The 19,883-nt window shown below is 31.9% G+C and overlaps 1 protein-coding gene across 1 annotated transcript; it reads right to left on the reverse strand.

Annotated features, from left to right (window-relative positions):
- Positions 1-770: 770 nt before the first annotated feature.
- LOC120195168 lies at positions 771-9,097 on the reverse strand. The gene is made up of 11 exons (XM_039197259.1): positions 8,978-9,097; positions 8,729-8,815; positions 5,095-5,149; positions 4,742-4,815; positions 4,597-4,656; positions 3,848-3,944; positions 2,425-2,630; positions 2,176-2,331; positions 1,550-1,696; positions 986-1,334; positions 771-883 (listed from the first exon to the last, which is right to left on the reverse strand). The coding sequence occupies exons 1-11, from the start codon at positions 9,089-9,091 to the stop codon at positions 771-773; spliced, it is 1,458 nt and encodes a 485-aa protein (XP_039053190.1). The 5' UTR covers positions 9,092-9,097.
- Between the last annotated feature and the right edge of the window lie 10,786 nt (positions 9,098-19,883).

Genomic DNA, 19,883 nt, shown 5'->3' on the forward strand with positions numbered 1-19,883 from the left:
GGAAATCTAGTGTTTAAGCCCACATAATAGATTCTTCTTTTTGTTAACCTTAGCTGGGCATCCACAGTTGCAAAGCAGACATACATGGAGTTTTCCATCTTCATAGGATTGGGTTTAGAGATTGCTCTTACAATTTTCAGACAATTTTTAAAGATGAATGAAAAAGCCTAATTTTTAATTTAAGGAATTGGTTTTTTATTTAAGGAAGAAAAGGTTGTGACTGTTGGGAGATATTTGGGTCTCTAGTGTAGCGGTCAACCTAGTCAACCGAGTCCATGTAAACAGCTAACGCACCAGCTATGTTTTTCGTCATAGCCTATTAACAACGGTTAACTGTGAGTGACCATTTTGTAACCAATCGATAACGTTAGTGACTGATTTGTAACTTCTGAAACTTCAATAGAAAAAATAAAAACTTACTTAAACATTAATGACAAATGATGTAGTTTACCCAATTTTCATAATCAATTAATCAATAATATCAAATTTTAATTATATATAAAATCTGAATTATATTATATATAGAGATGGACCGAAAGGAATTGACAGAGCAATGAATTATTGAAAATTTTAAATTATCATATGAATATTTTTTATTGGTAATATATTTTTATTCTTTCAAATTTTAAAAATTTATTTTTAAAATATTATACATTCACTCCTAACGTAAAATAATTATATGTTCGTCACTTTATTTCTTTTAACAAAGTAAAATCGGAGTGTTATTCTCATCTATCTTTCCTTTATTTTATTCATTTTCCTTCACTCCCTCACTTCCCAAAAATCACATGTTCCATATCAAGATTCAACGATCCCAGTACTATCAACACTGAACCAGACAGAACATGTGTTTCCATGAAAGTGAAGATTACAAGTTCCAACACTGAAAAAACAACCCACCACCATACTTATTCTCAACAAAATAGATGTACGCATGCATGAAAACATTAATAAAACTACACTTGATTCTAGCCTTGAATTTTACATTGGCCGGGACCCCCATAGAAAAGGTCCTTGGTATTAGGGGCAGCACCATCAACAAGCTGAGCCTCGTAACAATCAGGCATACTGGTAGACACCACAAGTTGATCCGGCGGTGGATAAAACAAGTTCACATTGTCCCAGATCTGAGTGCCCTTACAGTAGGCAACTTTATTTTGAAGACCGTCTTTAGGGAAATGGCCACTCCCCATTGCAGGACTCCGCTTATTTGCAAGGCTGAAAACCTTACCTCCCCACACAACGTTATTAGCACCACCGTACATGTAAACGAACAACTTTTGTGGCCAATAACCAACGAATTGGTTGAAATACTTGAGCCACCATTCTCCATCCTATCAAAATCAAATCAATTGGTTACTAAAGATTTTCAAAGAAATTATAGAGCAATCTCAATGACCGACCAAAAGGAGTATTATTATCTCATGTTCAAGCAGCTACATCTGCAAGGTATAGGTTACTAATACTATCTTGTGATCACTAGACAATTAAGAAAGATTTTCAGAAAAATTTCTTCAAATTTCACTACTAAAAGATCGAGAAAGATTACCCTAAATATGCCGATTTCTATGTCCTTTTGTGTGCCATTGTAAACGGAAAGCTGGTTTAGAACGAGACCAATGGTTATTTGACGGTGAACATGAACGAATCCTGGACAAAGATAATTATAGCAGCCTGTGAATTTATGGCCATCTGCCTGTTGGAATAAACACCAAAAACAATTACATTGTTAGCTAAAAAAGGAGTTTAAATTGGATCCAGATGATTGTAGTATAGTTAAAAAACTTACAGTCCAGTAAATTAAGAGCCTGGTCAAGTTGCTCGAAAATAGCGGTGGCATAATCTGTAGGGGGAAAAATAAACTCTGATGTGTGTTGCTTAATAATAATCTAAGAGCTTTAAAGACCTAAATTTTGGCTACAACCAGGGATTTAAACAACAGTTGAATCGTATAATAGTAGCCGCTATATAACCGTAGGACGGTGTGTAAAACAACTATTGTAGTAAATAGCAGTGTTAAGCGGAAACACGTAAATAGTGATGAATCACGGTCACAATTTAATTAGTAGAGGCAACCCACCACAATAACTGTACTTACCGTAATTGTATATATTATGTCCACATCCGTAATTTAAATCGATGAGTAAATATAAAGAGTTGGCAACAATTACTTACACCCCAACCGGCTTGCAGAACATTGATGTCATTCGTAGGGCCATTAGTAATCCAGAGATTGCCAAAGCTGGCCTGATCAGCTGATGTACTTGGCCCCCAAACGTTCATGGTTGTTTTTGCTCCAAAATTGTGCCTATTATATTGAACTGTAGCAAACTGTACAAACAAAAACCATATAAGAAATTGTACATATATACATATATGTGTGTGTTTATATATAAACAAAACTTTCATGGCGGATTTTCTTACGGCTATATTAGGATCGGCGGTGGGAAAATTGGAAGTTGTTGGATAATGCAACCCTAAAGCTTTTAATCTCTTGGTCATGATTAGATCTTCTTTTGTACTCCTTTTGATGAGAACTGTTCCTGGTGGGCATTTTATGTTGCTGGGCAAAAAGCTTGGAATTTCGCCTTCCATCATCGACTTTGGAATGTTTTTTGGCTGCATATGTACTAAAAAATCAACATTAAACCATCAGAATAGAATAGCGGCAGTTATATAACAATCCAAATCGAAGAAGCACGGCAAGAAATTTATATTATTTCAACAAAATTATTTATCACTAAAAGTACTAAATTTGTCACAGTATATTTATTCTGACTAATTTTATTTGTTACCATGTTTGTTAGAACAACCTTGTCATGTAAAGTATATTGTGACAAAATTCTGTTCGTTACCATTTTATAGTATTTATTGTAACAATGAAATTTCGTTACTATAATTAACTTATTGCAATAAAATATTTGTCACAATCAATTAACCATTTCGTCACGAGAACTACATTTTGTTATAACTAACTTATATTTTAACATTAAATATAAAGAGTTTTTGTGATGAATATACGTAAGGCAACAAAAATTATTTTGTTGCAGTTGTTATTTCGTCACTAAATGTAAAATACAGAGACAAAATATTTTTTAAAACAAAATATTCATTTTATCACAAAAAATAAATTTTGTCACAATTAACTTAGATTATGACATCAAATAAAAAAGGTTTTCGTGTCAAAAAGACATGTCACAACAAAATTTAACTTCTCACTACTTTTATTTTGTTACTAAATATTTTCTATAATTTTTTCTGTGACTAAATAATTTTGTTGCAATTTGTTATAGTGAAATAATATTACTTCGTTATAATTTTTTTAATTGAGAAATTAATATTTGTTATAAATTGTTATTTTGATTAAATAAATTTGTCACAATTTTTATTTTAACAAAATATTGTGACAAAATAAATTTGACATAACTTTTTATTTTAACTAAATTTACCGTGTTATTGTAACTAAATAAATTTGTTACAATTTATTATTGTGATAGTGAAAGAATGTTATTTGTCATAATTTTTTATATTTGAGAAATTAATATTTGTTATAAATTGTTATCATGACTAAACAAAATTGTCAAAAAATAACATAATAGTTATTTTGAGAAAATATTATGACGAAATAAATTTAAAATAAATTTTTATTTTGATTAAATTTAATATATTTTTGATTAAATTTAATATGTTATTGTGACTAAAATCAACATTTTTATCCATATATACATTAAAAAGAAAAGAAATCCAATACAAATTTGGGACATTTAATGGCCAGTAATAGTCCCAAAAATGACTCATGAGCAACCCCAACAACTGAGAAGCACACCAAATATCTTCCCCTCCTTACCACGCAAGCAACAACAGTCCTTATCTGCCTTAACAGCAGGTGCATCCCATGCTAGTGCCCATGCCCTTTGTTGCTGGTGACCATGCTCTCGCCGTACCTGTAAGCAAGTTTCTCACAAGCAAACTAGAAAAGAGCAGAACAAAGAGAAGCAAGTCAGAGGAAGAAAAAAAGATTTTTCATTTCATTATTTGATTTTTTGTAATATTGAGGGGTTCTATAAAACCTCCTCCGAAATGCATGCAAAGGAGTAGGCTCTCCCTTGATTAAAACAGAAAGGAATACAACAACCATATACGATGGAAGTAAACCTATGAATGTACTTGAAAACCCAATACCTCCAGTCATGATGTTTTATAGTCTTAGCAGAGCAGAAGAATTTGATGAGCGCCCTACATTTGGTATGTGCAATGGTCAAGAAAAGAATAGTATGTGATTGTTTGACATGAAAGAGCTAGAAGAAAAATCTACACCAAAGTTGATAACTGCATTCAATGGAAAAGGTGAAGGGTGACATTGGGATGGAACAACCTTAACTATCAACATGCTTTAACTTATAGGTTCTAAAATCTACTTCAATCTTACATAACTTAGTTTTGCTTGATTCAGATCAACAAATACGCGACAAATAACACAAAAGTCCTAGCATAAGTATACTAAATCCATCATTCGTTAAAAATTTAATATCTTGGTTCCAAATTTATTTTTTCAAGGTGTACTAGTTAACTACCTCGCTCTGTGATGATACCGACAATTGATTTATGCTCTCCAGGTTTTACCACCACCAGGGAACCAACATTTTGTTGAGTCATCTGAAAAAGATTGAACTCAATAAGCATGCAAATCAAGTATTCAATGAAGAAGCTGAGAATCTACGAAAATTATAAATACGCATACCGACTTCACGGCATCGTAAACAGTGTCATCTGTAGTGCACCAAAGCCAGGAGTCATCTGCAGCTTTACCTTTGGCTTTCAAAACGTCGGAAATAGTTGTGCTTTCAAAACGTCTATTGCAATTGTATTAGAATGGACACTTCGAATGGGAAAAAAGTTTAGACTTTTGTTAATGTGATCAATGCCGATGATGTTAGTAATTTGAAGGTAGACAAGTAAATCCGAAAGTATAGTCTTGGCGAAAATATATACCTTATGCACTAAAAAATGGGGCTAATGGCTTCTGTTAGATCATTTCTTTATTTGCAAATTTTGATTTCCTTACACGTAAAAAATAAGTTCTAAAACAGATACCTTGGTGGAGCCTTTGATGTGGAGTCTCTTGTGGAGAATCTTCTCGGGCAACTTGCTGGAAATCAAGCGATTCTAGTGCACGTATATGACATTACTAACTCTTCTGATCACCTGATCATGTATGGTCACCAAGATCAAGGTGGTGACTTGGCTCTGTTGTATGAAAGCAAGCTCGATTTCGGAGATCCGTTCAAGAAGCATACAACGATATGTCGGTGAGTGCAAAACTGGTTACTTATTCACACGGTTTACGGAATGAAAGCTGTTGATTTTATAAATTAGCCGTTGGCTTTTTCGAGCGGATATCATCATAAGGCACCGACTTCATGGACAACGCTGACCATTGAATTCTTATTCTTTGTCATCTGCTTATTAGTTGGTTATATCCTATATGGTGCAGCTATACACATTGTTAAAGTTGAAGACGATTTCCATGAAATGCAAGAACTGAAGGTTCGAGCCGAAACTGCTGATGTTGTCAAATCACAAGTATGTTTTTCAAGATATCTTTAAACACATTGTTGATTACCGATTTCTGAGCTAAAACTAATATCAATGTGTTCTTGTTTCAGTTTTTAGCAACAACTTTACCTTTGGCTTTCAAAACATCTGGAAAACATAACGGGTCGCATAACCTGATTGACAACCCGAATGCAATGCAAGACCGCATTTTTCACGGTGTTTCCATGCACCGAAAAAGCTTGAACCGATCGCTGCATTCTACCTATTACAAGTGACGTTCTAATCTTTTTGGGGTGTTAGGATTTGCAAATGGTAAAAAAGAAAAGGGAGGAGAGAGATGCGGCGCACAAAGACGAGAAATGGCCAATTGAAAACAACACGCGTGAAAGGCTAGGTTTTTTTGTTCTCCTAAAAGTTTTGGTCAAATTAGAAAATGGGTTCTTATATTATTGCGTATTTTTATATTGGTTCCTTTTTTTCTTTTTCTTCTAATTTAGTCACTGAATGTTTCTTTACTATTTCTGATCGTGGCTCACTGTTTCATTTTAGTACAATTTAGTCATCATTTTATGCTATTATGTTTTATTTTTAATTAACTATTGTCTTTTTATTTTATTGCATTTTAATCCATTGGTTCTTTTTATTTACATTTAATTTTGTTGGATAATTTATATTCCTTTCTAATTTTAGATCAAATCCTTAGGTTTAAATTTCTTTTAAATAAATCCCCACTAGAGTAATTAGACATAATATCAAAGAAAAAACTCATTTTATTTTTTTCTTCACGATGAAAGAAGAAATATAATTTTGGAATAATGGACTGACACAATTAAACTAAGGGTTTTAAAAAAGTATTTATAAAATAAATACAAATAAATTTCTCTAAAAACCAGTTTCCCTTTCAAAATCAATTTCCTTTAGAATAAAATAGAGGGAAATTTCCCTCCTATATAAAACTTAGGTACCCGTATTTTCGGGTCATCGATACCCAATTAAATATTTATTTAATTTATATTAATTTTAAGATAAAAGATGCCTAAGGATCTTGTACATTTTCAAAAAAAAATCAATTTGGCCATCAAATTAGTGTTACATTCAATGCGACCCTCAAACTTAGAAAAAAAACAATTAACATGACCCTTTAACCAACAACTTCTATTATTAACCATCATGAAACTATATAATAAAAAATATTAAAAATAGTTATACAACTAAGAATAGTATTGTAGTGAATATAACATGATAAACGGAAGTAAACTCTACCTAAACTTAATGTAAAAAAATTTAATACGAAATTTGCCCAACTATGGTTAATATATGTTGTTCAAAATTTACACGAACCGCTTTACCTGAGGGCTTAAGTTAGCTTGTTCATTCCCAACTCAATATATATATTGTTCAATTTTTTAGTAATTTAATTTTCATTTTTACTATTTTATTTTTTGTGTGTTTTAGATTTTAAATTTAGAATAATGATTTTTTAATAAATAAATAAGCTCCTGAACTTTTTGATAATATATTTTTGTTATTATATTTTATTTGAAAATACCATTTAATAATATATATATATATATATATATATATATACCTGAGGGCTTAAGTTAGCTTGTTCATTCCCCAACTCAATATATATATATAGTTCAATTTTTTTTAGCAATTTAATTTTCACTTTTACTATTTTTTATATTTTATAATTTGTGTGTTTTAGATTTTAAATTTAGAATAATGATTTTTTAATAAATAAACAAGCCCCTGAACTTTTTGATAATATATTTTTGTTATTATATTTTATTTGAAAATGCCATTTAATTATATATATATATATATATTATTATCAGTAAAAATTAAATTTTTTGAACATTTTATTTTTTTATAATAATAATTATATTTTATCATTATAATTAAATATATAATTGCAAACATAATTTTTTTTATAAAAAACTTGAATCTTTTATTAATTTTTAAAAAATGGAAATTTTGTTGTGATAATTTTTCTATTACAATAACTATTACATATAGTTACAAAACTTGTCACTATATAACATTTTTGCACCAAAAAATAGGGAGAAATATTTCTAATAGTATAAGTTTTCATAATAATTAAAATATATAACTACAAAAATAATTAATTACAAAAAACTTAAATTTTATTAATTACAATATATTTTGTTACTATATAACATTTTTGACACTAAAAAATACGGTGAAATGGTTTTGATAGTATAATTTTTCATAATGATTAAAATATATAAGTAAAAATAATAATTTATTACAAAAAACTTGAATTTTTTATTTAATGTGATAACTTTTTTTATAACAATAACTATAAATTATAATTATAAAAATTGTCAATATAACTTTTGAAACAAAAAATTGGAGAAAAATATTTATGACAATTAATATATGCTATTACTATAGTTAAAATTTATAACTAAAAATATAATTTGTCACAAAAACATGAATATTATTATTTTTTTGACAATGTTTTTTGTAATAATTATTAACACTTATAGTTACAAAATTTGTCACTATATGACTTTTTTGGCGCAAAACAATATGGAGGGAAATCTTTGTGACAATATATTTTGTCACTATAATTAAAACATATAACGACAAACATTGTTTTTTACTAAAAACTTGAATCTCATTATTTGTTGTGATAATTTTTTTTGTAACAATAATTATATCTTATAGTTACAAAACATGTCACTATATGATTTATTTTTGTACCAAAAATTGGAGATAATCATTTGTGGTTGTACATTTTGTCACTATAATTAAAATATATAATTACAAACAAAATTTATCACAACAAATCTAAGTCTCATTATTTGTTGTGACAAAATTTCTGTCATAGTTTCTAAAACTTTTAGTTACAAAAGTTGTCACTATATGCCTTCAATTTTGTGCCAAAAATTTGGAGGGAAACATTTGTGACAAAAATTAGTAATAAAATTTTTTTTGTCACCATATGTTACACATGTTTGTTAATTGTGACAAATTATTATGATAATTTTAGCTTTTATCGTAATTGTATATATTTTTTTAATCTAATGCGACGATTATTTATTTTGTCACCAAAAAACTACTAATAGTGACAAAATTAATTTTGAGAAAATTATATTTGTCACAATAGTAGAAATTTCTTGTAGTGAAGGAAAATATTGTTGACCTGCACTTTGTGATCCTTCAGCAAAGGGTGGTCGAAAGCATGTTGTTTGTAAATGTCGATGCAGTCCAAGATATCACCATAATCAGTCTGTTTTCGCATGAACACAAAAGTCAATGGTAAACTATCATAATAACGACCGTTATATAATGATAATGTTATCATCCGAAACCATTATTGCATCACTGCAATATTCATGGTGATAACGAAATGCAACCAAAAAAATAATTTGGATTTTCATTTCAAGATTACCTTGAAACTCACGACGGGAGGTTTGTTGATAACTTGGAGTTGTCTTTCCATCTCCAGGTTTTCTTCTTCTGATATTGTTTGCCAGTCTTCAACAGAGTATAAAAGACCAAACATTATCTGAATCGAAATTAAAAGTAAAATAAAATTTGTGGATCTTCTTGCAGGCATTATCATGATCCTAGTTGCCATGTTCTGTCAGAAATTTTCTACAATTCAAACAAACAATGGAAGTTCAGATTGCAATGTCTGACCATTAATTTAAATACATGGAACAATGTTATGGATTTCACATTTATATAAGTTAATAATTTTTCTTGAGAATCCAAAAATTAAATGGTAATGTGATTTAATTAGAAATAAATTGCTGCCAAAATAAATGCTAATCTATGTATATTTTTAATACCATCTATATAGAGTATAATAGAGAATGAACTACCCATCTGATCAATACACTATTGGCTGGGTTCTATTTTGACCATTATATTAAATATTTTTTCAATTAGATCACTAAACTAAACTTTTAATTTAGTTTTAATCAAGCTACCAACCATTATTGCTAACGCCTAATGAACTATTAAAGTGAGAGATAAGCAAAATTGTATAATAAAACATTTGATCCTCATTAATTACACACACAATCAATTCAGCCCTAAAATGAATTAGTTTATAGTTTTTAACAAGGATAATAACAAATTTAGACCTTATTTCAAAATACAAATTAATTCATGCCCTCCAAGCTCGCCATTAACCAATGACCTCAACCCAACCCTTAGATAGCCCAAATCGGCCGTCGTCTGTCGTAAATTAGGAGAAATTACCAAAACCACTTTCACATTCCCTCATTCGATAAGCCTTGCTTCGGCCTCCAGTGAGTGTCACCGCCACCTCCAGTTGAAGCACCGTGACCGTCCGACCAAAACCCCTAAGGTCGGTTGTCAAAAGATGTTGTCCTTTGCCGTAGGGGAGCTCGCCAAGGTTTTTCGAATCCCAAGCGCCGTCACCATATTATTTTCTAAATTCTATCGATCGAGACGTCAGCTCGCCTCACCGCCACTCTATTTAAACTCCTCATTGCCGTCCGACCAAAACCCAACCGGGTTCATCATTCGAATCAGTTTCGTCATCGATCGACGTTTTGGGAAGCTCCGGTTATATTCCAGATATTTTTGCATGATTTTGGTTGATGTTTGGATTGATTTTGGCTAAATTCAAATATGTAGTTGGTCGGGGAGAGTTCGACCGTTCAAAATAGCCCCCATCACCACCGCACACGCCGCCACGTGCCGATAGTGTGCGTGGGATTCGTCGGCCGATCTAGGAAGCTTCTGGAACCGATCCAACCAGACCGAATTGGTCCAGTCAAACCGGTCTGAACAAGGTTTATTTGACCCGACCGAGTCAACTCGAACTGAGTCAACTCTTCTGAGTCAACACGTTTGAGTCAACTAGTTGACTTTCAACCATTGACTTTTACACGTTGATTTTGACCGAAAAGTTAAAATTTTTGAAAAAGTCGTATTTTATGTTTTTTGATGTCTTGAGTTTGAATCTGAAGTTCGTTTCGCCAAATTCGTACTCGATAATCCTTTTTAGTGTTTTATCTTCGGATTCAATCTGTTTTTTCGATTAAGTCCAGTTTCTGACGTAAATTCATTTGCTATATATCTGAGACATTATGGGACGTGGAATTAAAGTTTGAGGGCGATTACATGGAGTTTAAATGTTCGATCAATGGAGCACGAAAATCGAGGAAATATATTACTACCTTACATATACTTTATAGAACATGGGGGCATTAGTTGATGCATATAATTAAGTTTGGTTATGTGTGTGTAATTAATAAATTTCTAAACTCGATTTCAAAATAAAATAAATTAAACTGAATAAGGCTCAGACTACCTGTATAGACACAAGAAGACTAATAAGAATGATTTCAAGTTCATCGATTATTCGGAAAAGCAAATAACCTTAGAATCTCTAAATTTTATTTATCCTCGTTAAAAAATTTAATACCGAAATACCTAATTATGAAATTATGGAATTGCCCCTGAAGTATAAAATGACCAAAATACGCTTGAAGTGCAAAATGACTATATTATATGACCAAGTTGAACAAGATGGAAGTATTGTAGGTATCTGAATTGTAGAAACGACTGAATTTCTTTGGAAACTCTGAAGTGACCGGGGTAAACTTGACTACTAAATAACCTAAGTACCCTCAATGACATAGAATTAAGTGAAGGACTTAGATAAGTCTGGAAATACTAATGAACCTGTTGTACTGCCTATAAGGGTTATGAACCACGAATCAAACACATCGACATTTCTTGATATTGTTGCAATACATAAATGAAATAAATACCGTTGGAATACTTGTTCGTCTCCCTAAGATCCATTCAACGATGATTATGAATATGATCGGTTCGACAAGAGTTGTCAATATTATAATGTAAAACCTTTAAAGTACATCGATTTGATCGGTTGACAGGTATCACACTGCTGGGATTTATTCTGTTCGAGCTAACTCGATATCCTGATAAATCACCATGAATCTTAAACACCATGAATCATCATTTAACACTTATTATATCAAATTACTAAGAATTATCCAAGAACCAAATGTCCAAAATGCCCCTGATTTTCTGAATAATGGATTCACTCCTGTCATATTTGAAATCTTAAGTAACTCTGATGCAAAAGATTATGAGTACCTTTTTGATTACTTAGTGCCTCCAAAAATATATGAATACTATATGATCTTGATAAATCACTTTTTGTATAATTGATGACTCTGTTAGCTATCAAACCCTTTTTTTGTAGGGATCTTGATTCTAAAATCTTATTAAATTGCAAAAGTTACATGGTTCCCTACCTGATAAATACCAAGTGTCTTTAAAGAATATCTGGATTCTCTAGCGTGTTCCTTATGTAACATGTAAATGTTTTACCTGTTTTAAAATGTGATTTTCCAAAATTACTGTTTTATTGATTAACTGGCTTATGAACTATGGCTACATAGTATATGTTCTTTGGTTACCTGTTTTCACTGAAAAATATAATCGTTCATGATTTATGGATCATGAAATCTACTGTTTATTGTATGACCCGATTATTGGGGTATCATTTGGGTAGGCTGGAGTATGGAGGTTCAACTCTTATCAAGCTGGTAATTCCATACGGACCTAAGGTGAACTTTGGTAGGCTTTAAGTCCCCAAGGCACTCCCTTGGGTAAACCATTGAACTGCATATGATGTACGGGTGGAGGGAAGTTATGTGGTTTATTTCACGATCACTCTTACGAGATTTTACTGGATCACGACCTGATATTATTGTTTACTATTAAATCTAATTTCTACTAGATATTGTATGGGTAGGAGTCTGGAGATTCAACTCTGATCAAGCTGGTAATTTCTTACGGACCTAAGTTAACATTGGGTAGGCTTTAAGGCCCAAAGGCACTTCCTAAGGTAAATCATGGGATTGCATATACAGTACGGGTGAAGGGCAGTTATGTGGTTTATTTCATGGTCACTCTTACGATATTTTATTGGATCACGATCTTGATATTACTATTTACTGTTAAATCTTATTTCTATTATATACTGTATGGGTAGGATTCTAGAGTGTGGAGGTTCAACTCTGATCAATCTGGTAATTTCTTACAGACCTAAGGATTCCCTTGGGTGATAGGCCCCAAGGTATTCCCTTGAGGTGGTTCATTTGTTGTGTGCTAAGGGTAAGTCCATATGGATGCAGTTCTGCAGAATTGGATATTGGTGTTTGGTTGAAGGGTTTTACTATGGATTTAAAAATAGGTTTTAAATTGTTACTGTTTTAAAATGATCAATACCTTGTCACTGGTTTTATGGGAACACACTAGACACCTATTCTGATCTCCTGAACCTGGTCCTCTGAATGTTTCCTCTGAACTATAAGTTTTCTATCTTTTACTCAAAGAAATATCAGTGGAACCTCAGCTCATCCAGAAAACCTGTAAACATCTGAATCAACAAGGAAAATTTATACTTTTCCATATATCTGCATGTCCTTCAGCATCACTTGGTAGTTTTGTATTACCAAGCTTCCCAAAGTTCACTCTTCTACTCTCCATTTCAGGTTAAAAAATTGATCCAATGCAGCTATCAATTTTAGTATTGGGAGTTCCATTCTGCTTTGCTTGCAGAGTACGATACAATATGTAATTATGAGGTATGTATGTCACAGTAGATTTTTTTATAATGAGTATGAACTTGTATTTTAGTTATAAATTATTTTATAATTTTACGCGTTTTAATAGAAATATTTAAAAAAATTTAAGAATTTTAATGTGGGTCGCTCCGGTGGCCCTAATGTGACACCTCAGATCGGATTGGGTCATCCACGTCGATCAGTGGGTGCTACATTTAGTGGTATCAGATCTTAGGTTGAGTCGAGTTTTTTTGGATAGACAGGCCAGTCGATTGTCAAAAGATGTCTGGTTTGTACATGCCTCTAGATTATGGTCGTACTCTATGAGCCAGAACTCTGATATTAAGAAATCATTCTGTAATAAGCATACTAAAGTATATTATTTGTTGCGACTCAATTTGTGTAAAAAGGGAATAACGTCAGCATACGTCCCAATTCATGATATTAGTTTATTGTGTTTATATTATTTTATGTATTGAATTTATGTTTTCATTTTGAGGAAAATTTAAGCAAGTAAACAATAAATGTATTTTGATTTTGTTACCATGATATTAGTTTATTGTGTTTATATTATTTTATGTATTGAATTTTTGAAGGTATTAATTTTTTAATAGTTTGACTTGATTTCAAAATAGTATATGTTCATAATTTGTTTAATCATCTAAAATGCACACACTTCCTGCAAATGCATCTGCTCGAATTCATGATCTCAATAAATAACAACACTTCTTTTAACCACTGAAAGCACGCAATAATTCATATTAGGTGAATTTTATATGTTAATAATTCACTTTACATAAAATTTAACGTATTCATATATAATGACATGTTCATATTATATTTCAAAGTTTATTACTTTAAACATTGTTAAATTAAGACCCATTTTAAATTAATTCATAAAAATTTGAATATTTTAATTTTATCAATAAATTATTATTCTCGTTTTAAATTATTTCCAACTTTTGAACATTCTAAATTCATTCTAAAACTATAATTTTTATTCTATATTAGTTGTTAAACTTTTAAATATTTTAATTTTATCCTCAAATTTTTAATTATTTTGAGGAGCATTATTGGAACATTAAAATTATTGGGACCAAATTAGAATAATGGTCATAGTTTAGGATGGATTTGGAATTTTCAAAAGTTTGAGGACTAATTTATAATAAGTTTCATAATTTGAGAATATAATTAAAATATTTATATTTTAGAGATTACAGAATGAGGGTAATAATTTGAGAATGTGTGATCCAATCACAAGGTAATATTTGTTCATAATCTTTTTAACCAATGACAACAGACACTCTGTAAACGCAATTGCTCAAATCTAAGACCTCAAGAAAGAATAACTTTCCTTTAACCACTTAGGCTACTCGAAAAACCTTCAGTGTAACACCCCAAAATATGGGTAATAGTTTCGGGTCTGTTACTTGGGTTTGTGGAACCATAAAAAACATTGTGGGATATTTGGGCTAAGAATAACCTAGGATTTGGGTTTGTCTTGGGCCCAAGTGAGATGAGGAATGCCATTTTTGGATTAAAAACAATTTAGGAAGGATTAAAAACAGTTTCGGGTCTGTTACTTGGGTTTGTGGAACCATAAAAAGGTTGATTTTTCATTAAATAGGATGAGGTCACCTGGAGAGGGGAACGTGTTTCCTTGTATCATTCTTCTTTCTTCTCTCTTTTCTCTCTTTATCGTCCCTTTGTAATAAAACCCAAATGTGTGAACTTTGTTGTTCTTATAATCTAGGCTAAACTTGAAAAGGTAAGAATCCTCATCTCTCCATCTAGGGCTTCATTTTAAGTCTTAAATTGTGAAGGTTGGTGATGGTACCCAAAGTGAGGTTTAAAAGAGGTTTTAGAGTTTTGAAACCTTAGGATGTTTCAAATCCATCCCTAAGGGTTTAGAATCATATTTTAACTCATTTAAACCCTTTAAGTTATTTAGTATTTATTTTTAATTGTTTTGGCTAATGATGGAAGATGATGAAAGCTCAAAAGGAAAGAACAATGAGAAGTTAATGCTTGGGTGATCTTCTAAAAACTCTTCATCAGTTAGTGCTAAAGTAATACACACTTAACTCATCCATACCACTTGTAGGTTCTTAATGTTTTTCTTGCTTCAATGTGATCTATAGAGCTTTTGGGTGCATTTGGGTTTTAGCATGAATTGGATATTTTTATGTTGTTCATGTATAAAGATTCGACCTTTTATGATACTTTAAACCCACATAAGCTTTAAATAACTTTTGGGGACTTTTGGAGGGTCTTAGTAGTGGTTTGGGGAGTTATCCATGAGAGAAACATGGTTTTCTAGGTTAACAATATTGGTATTGTATGAACAGTACATATACTGATCGTAAAAAGGGTAAAATATATGAGGGATTTTGTAAGGGAGTATCAATACTATTCAAGGAGTATCGATACTGGTAAACTATTTCAGATTCCAGTAGGCAATTTTGGAATTGGTACTCAAGCAAGTACTAATACTATAGAGGTCAGTATCGATACTCTAGGTAAGAGTATCGATACTCAAATATTTTTTTCAAACATCAAATGCAATTTTTTTAACTATACTAGGGTAGTATCGATACCATGAGAGGAGAATATCGATACCCCAAATGAAAATATTGATACTTACACTATTTTTCAAATATAAAATAAAATTTTGGTATCGATACTGAAAGGCAAGAATCGGTACCATCGTAAAGATTTAAGCTATAATCATTGTCTAACTTAGAGAGCCAAAAAAAGGATTATAGGATTGGGTGACTTTGTAATAAGCTTACAACAAAGAATCTTAATAATCGCGTGATAACATAAGACTTATACCTTGTTTGATACTCGGGGAAACGTCGCGGATACCCGGGTTATTTGAGTGTATGATGACAGTATACCTTATATGTTCGTAAATATAAGGATATAATCTTAGCAGTGATAAAGTGCTTTAGTATTGTGCGAATGTACTTCAGTATCAGTGCTAAGGAACTTTCGTACTAGTGCTACGAAACTTTAGCTATTCGAGGGCAACTCCCTTATACATAAACCTTGATCATGAAAGGAATGTTAATTGTGAATGATGATTGAAGCACCATGCTATTTAAGACTACACTGGTTATTATATACAATAATGATTTCATGCAGTACCGTTGCGTTAATTGTGTGGCACTGAGCGTCGTAGCTCAGCGTTCGAAATTGTTTCTGTTTTCATGTCCCTAGTTATCTTTTGGAGGAGCCTATCACCAGCGTGCAGAATACCAGATCCAATCAAGTTCATTGCACGTCTCAGTTATTTTAGTGGCATATATATCATAGACATTTTTTATATTGAGTTGAAGCTCTTTTAATAAACTTGATGTATTTGGAGACTTATTTTTAGGAGCTCCCCATTTTTGTAAAACTTAAACATTTTATTTAATCTAGGAATGGTTTACTGTAAATAATAACTATTTGAAAAAGGAAAAAGTGGTTTGTCACTTTGGAGGTCCAGTGTAATATCTAATTCTTCTGGATTTCAGGTTGGATCGAATTCGAATGCTACATTTAGTATGTTTGGATACATGTGTTACATATATATTTTCTTTTTTTATGTTACCTGTTTAATTATTTTAAAATTTTCTACAAATACTTTGAAACTATTTTAGATTTTTCCTAATTTATTATAATGATTTAATATTAACTTCAATATTATTTATATAAAAAAATAGATTGAAAAATCATGAAGTTAGTCTACAAATAGTCATATTGACTTTAAGGTTAACATACACACTAAAGATCACTATAAATACCAAAACTAAGACTGAAAAAGGTTGGAACCTTCACAACACTAAATTGTCTCCTTCATTCTCCATGACTATCTTCTTTACAAATTAAGGATGTGAAATCAGATAATAGTTCAAGTTTCAGTCGGATCTTGTCATGTCAGGTCAAATCAAGTATAGGTTTTATCAGGTCAGGTCCGATGATAAATTCGTAAAAAGGAAATGTTTATAGACTTTTCACTTAATTTATTATCGATCTTAAGGAACATGTAGGTTTTTATATAGATGCATTTAGGGGTATATTATTGCGTTTGGTGAATTTTAATTTCCATTACATTTTATTTTGAAAATGATTGTACTTGACGAGGAAGGTAGTGTTAGCTGATGATGTGCAGGTTTATGGAGACAATGATGTGCAACTGTCGTGGAAAATTGAGATTACTATGCAGCTTTAAATGTCGTGGCATTTTGGACAGCATTTCTGGGCGCAGAAAAAGACAAAAGAGATTAACATATTTTTTATTCAAAATGCCAGTTTTTCAAACTTCAAGTGATTTTTGCTACAAGCTACCTAGGATGGGTCACTAGCACCTTTGTACCCACTTTCACATGAGGCGAATGTACCCTAGGGAACTAAAGGAATTTTGGCAAAAAAACCTAGGATATTCTCCTAGTACAAATAGAACACGAAGCCACTAAAAGAATGAGAGAGCTTGGAATTTGTCAAGGTTGGGAATAGTGGGAGGCAATTGAAAGCTTTCATTTTTCTTTATCTTTTCACCTTTTTAGTGGTGTCATCCATTTTTAAACTCAATGGAGTGGCGAGTTGAGCATCCTAGAGGAGTCCACGTCGTTGAGTTGGTTCGTGGTAGTCAAGGGAGCTCACATCAGTGCATGTTGAGGTTTTTCCTCTACCATTGTGTTTTATTTCATTTTTTTGAGGGTTGTTATGGATCAAGTTATTTTCTTGGATTATTCGAACCCCGCCTTGAACTAAACCTTATTTTGTGTAGATTGTTATGAATGATTAAGTGTTTGTTTTAATGAATGTTTTAAGTTTTTATGTTTATTATTTTCTTTGCTCATTGTATTTAATTACTTAGGATTGTAAGAGCTCTGAAAATAGTCACTTCTTAGGTACAATACTTAGTGTTAAAGAGAAACTAAGCGAAGATCCTTAGTGGTCGAGAGAAAATAATGGAAGATCAACGTGAGCAATGGGTTTTAGTTGCTAACTAAGTGATCATTTGTAAATGTATAAGTTAAGGCAAGAAAATCTGTGCAAGTATACACAATCGATTCAAGTAATATAGGGTAAGTGATTATTGTCTCCACAGGGATTGGTCGAGAAATATATTTTCACCACAACTAGAACTAGTGTCACAAACTAAGTCCTACTAGATTGTTAGTTTAAGAACGAATAAAACAAAGAAGTGATTTAACGATTGTAGGAAAGTTTGGTCGAGGCAAAATAAGTATGCATAATAATAAAATAAAACAAGACAAGTGTTGATTCAAATATAATGCAACAACCTCACATATTCAGACATATCACAGAGCACTGATGTTAAACTTTTGTTGTGACAACAATTATCCTGAGTCTAAAATGAAGTATTATGACTTACGAAAGTTGCTCGAAAGGATTACTAGGTATTCTAAGATTGTTGCTATGGCAATACTCCTCAACGTTAAATACAAAACCTTGGTTTGTCAAACTGTTGTTGTAGCAATACCTCTTAGCGTAAACTATAGGTGTTGTCTATCCTACTCTAGTGTCTATCCCTTTTAGTCGATTGAAACTCACTCCTTATCTCCAAGGTAACAAGTTAGAACTTCACCATCCTGGATTCATTCCATTGCTCATGTGGATCTATCTTAATTCTCTCAAATCTAAGAATCACTATCTAGACAAAAGACTATCTCTCGATGCTCTTACATTGCCAAGACATGTTTTACCAAAACCCCAGGTGATCTATCGATGGTCTTATAGCGCAAGGTAAAATATTTAAACGATGAAAAAAAAAACAGTCATATGCAAAACATAATTCATCATTCATAGACTTAAGAATATTGTTCAGGCAAAACAAAGTTTAACATCAAGTAAGACAGTCATGATGCTATCAAAAGTCATCCAAGATTCAACGTTTAATAAATCCCTAAATAGATAAAGAGTTAAGAACAAAGGAAGAACGACCCCTAAAATTGGGGGCTCTGTCGTGATGATTCTGATCATCACTACGCCTGCCTTGGTGAACAGTCTCTCTGGAGACCTGATCACCGCTCTACTAAGGTCTGGCTATGGAGGACACCAAGGAAGGTCGGTGGGTAGACGGTGAGAAGCACTGCAGTTGCTTATTCACGCCTTGGGTAAAGCTATTCTCTCTTCTTCCTTGCCTCTCTCTTTGGTGGCTATGGTTAGTTATTTATAAGGAAAAATCTCCTAGGGCTTTACATGCTTTTGGAGTTTCCTTAAATGACCATTATTAAATGTCCAGACTAAAATGAAAAGGAGGCTGTCAGAATAATTAAGGCTTGCTTGCACGTGAAGTAGGTCATCCAACTGGCTTGTGACATAGGCGGTTTCATCACACCTTCTTCAGACTTCTTCAGATAAACCTTGCCTCGGCGAGATAAATCTGCTACTCACGTTCTCATCTGTTCTGTTGGCTTTTGCAAATTTACGTTGTCACGACTGAAATGTTCTTCCTCTATAAGTTTCCTGCACAAACACAATCCAAACAACCCTTTCTCCTCAGCAGCATCAGTCAAACCAAATAAATATTGCCTAAGCAAAATTTATCCACTACAAGCTAATATAACCTATATGCAGCTAAAATGCTATGCATACTTTGTTTAGACGAGCAATGACTTAAGTGAAAAGACTAGAAATTAAGTCTTTTTACGGAGTTATCACTAAGACCTAATCCACTTTAGAGACAAGGATAGGATTTCA

This window comes from Hibiscus syriacus, unplaced genomic scaffold, assembly GCF_006381635.1.
Source record: "Hibiscus syriacus cultivar Baekdansim isolate YM2019G1 unplaced genomic scaffold, ASM638163v2 tig00117007_pilon, whole genome shotgun sequence".
Taxonomy (NCBI): Eukaryota; Viridiplantae; Streptophyta; class Magnoliopsida; order Malvales; family Malvaceae; genus Hibiscus; species Hibiscus syriacus.

Excerpts from the sequence above, each read along its gene's own strand:
- LOC120195168 (XM_039197259.1), bottom strand. The coding sequence starts at position 9,091 with ATGTTTGGTCTTTTATACTCTGTTGAAGACTGGCAAACAATATCAGAA. Across the intron at positions 4,657-4,741 it reads TTTACGATGCCGTGAAGTCG|ATGACTCAACAAAATGTTGG; the intron begins GTATGCGTATTT and ends AATCTTTTTCAG. Across the intron at positions 884-985 it reads CTATGGGGGTCCCGGCCAAT|TGTTGGAACTTGTAATCTTC; the intron begins GTAAAATTCAAG and ends TTGTTTTTTCAG.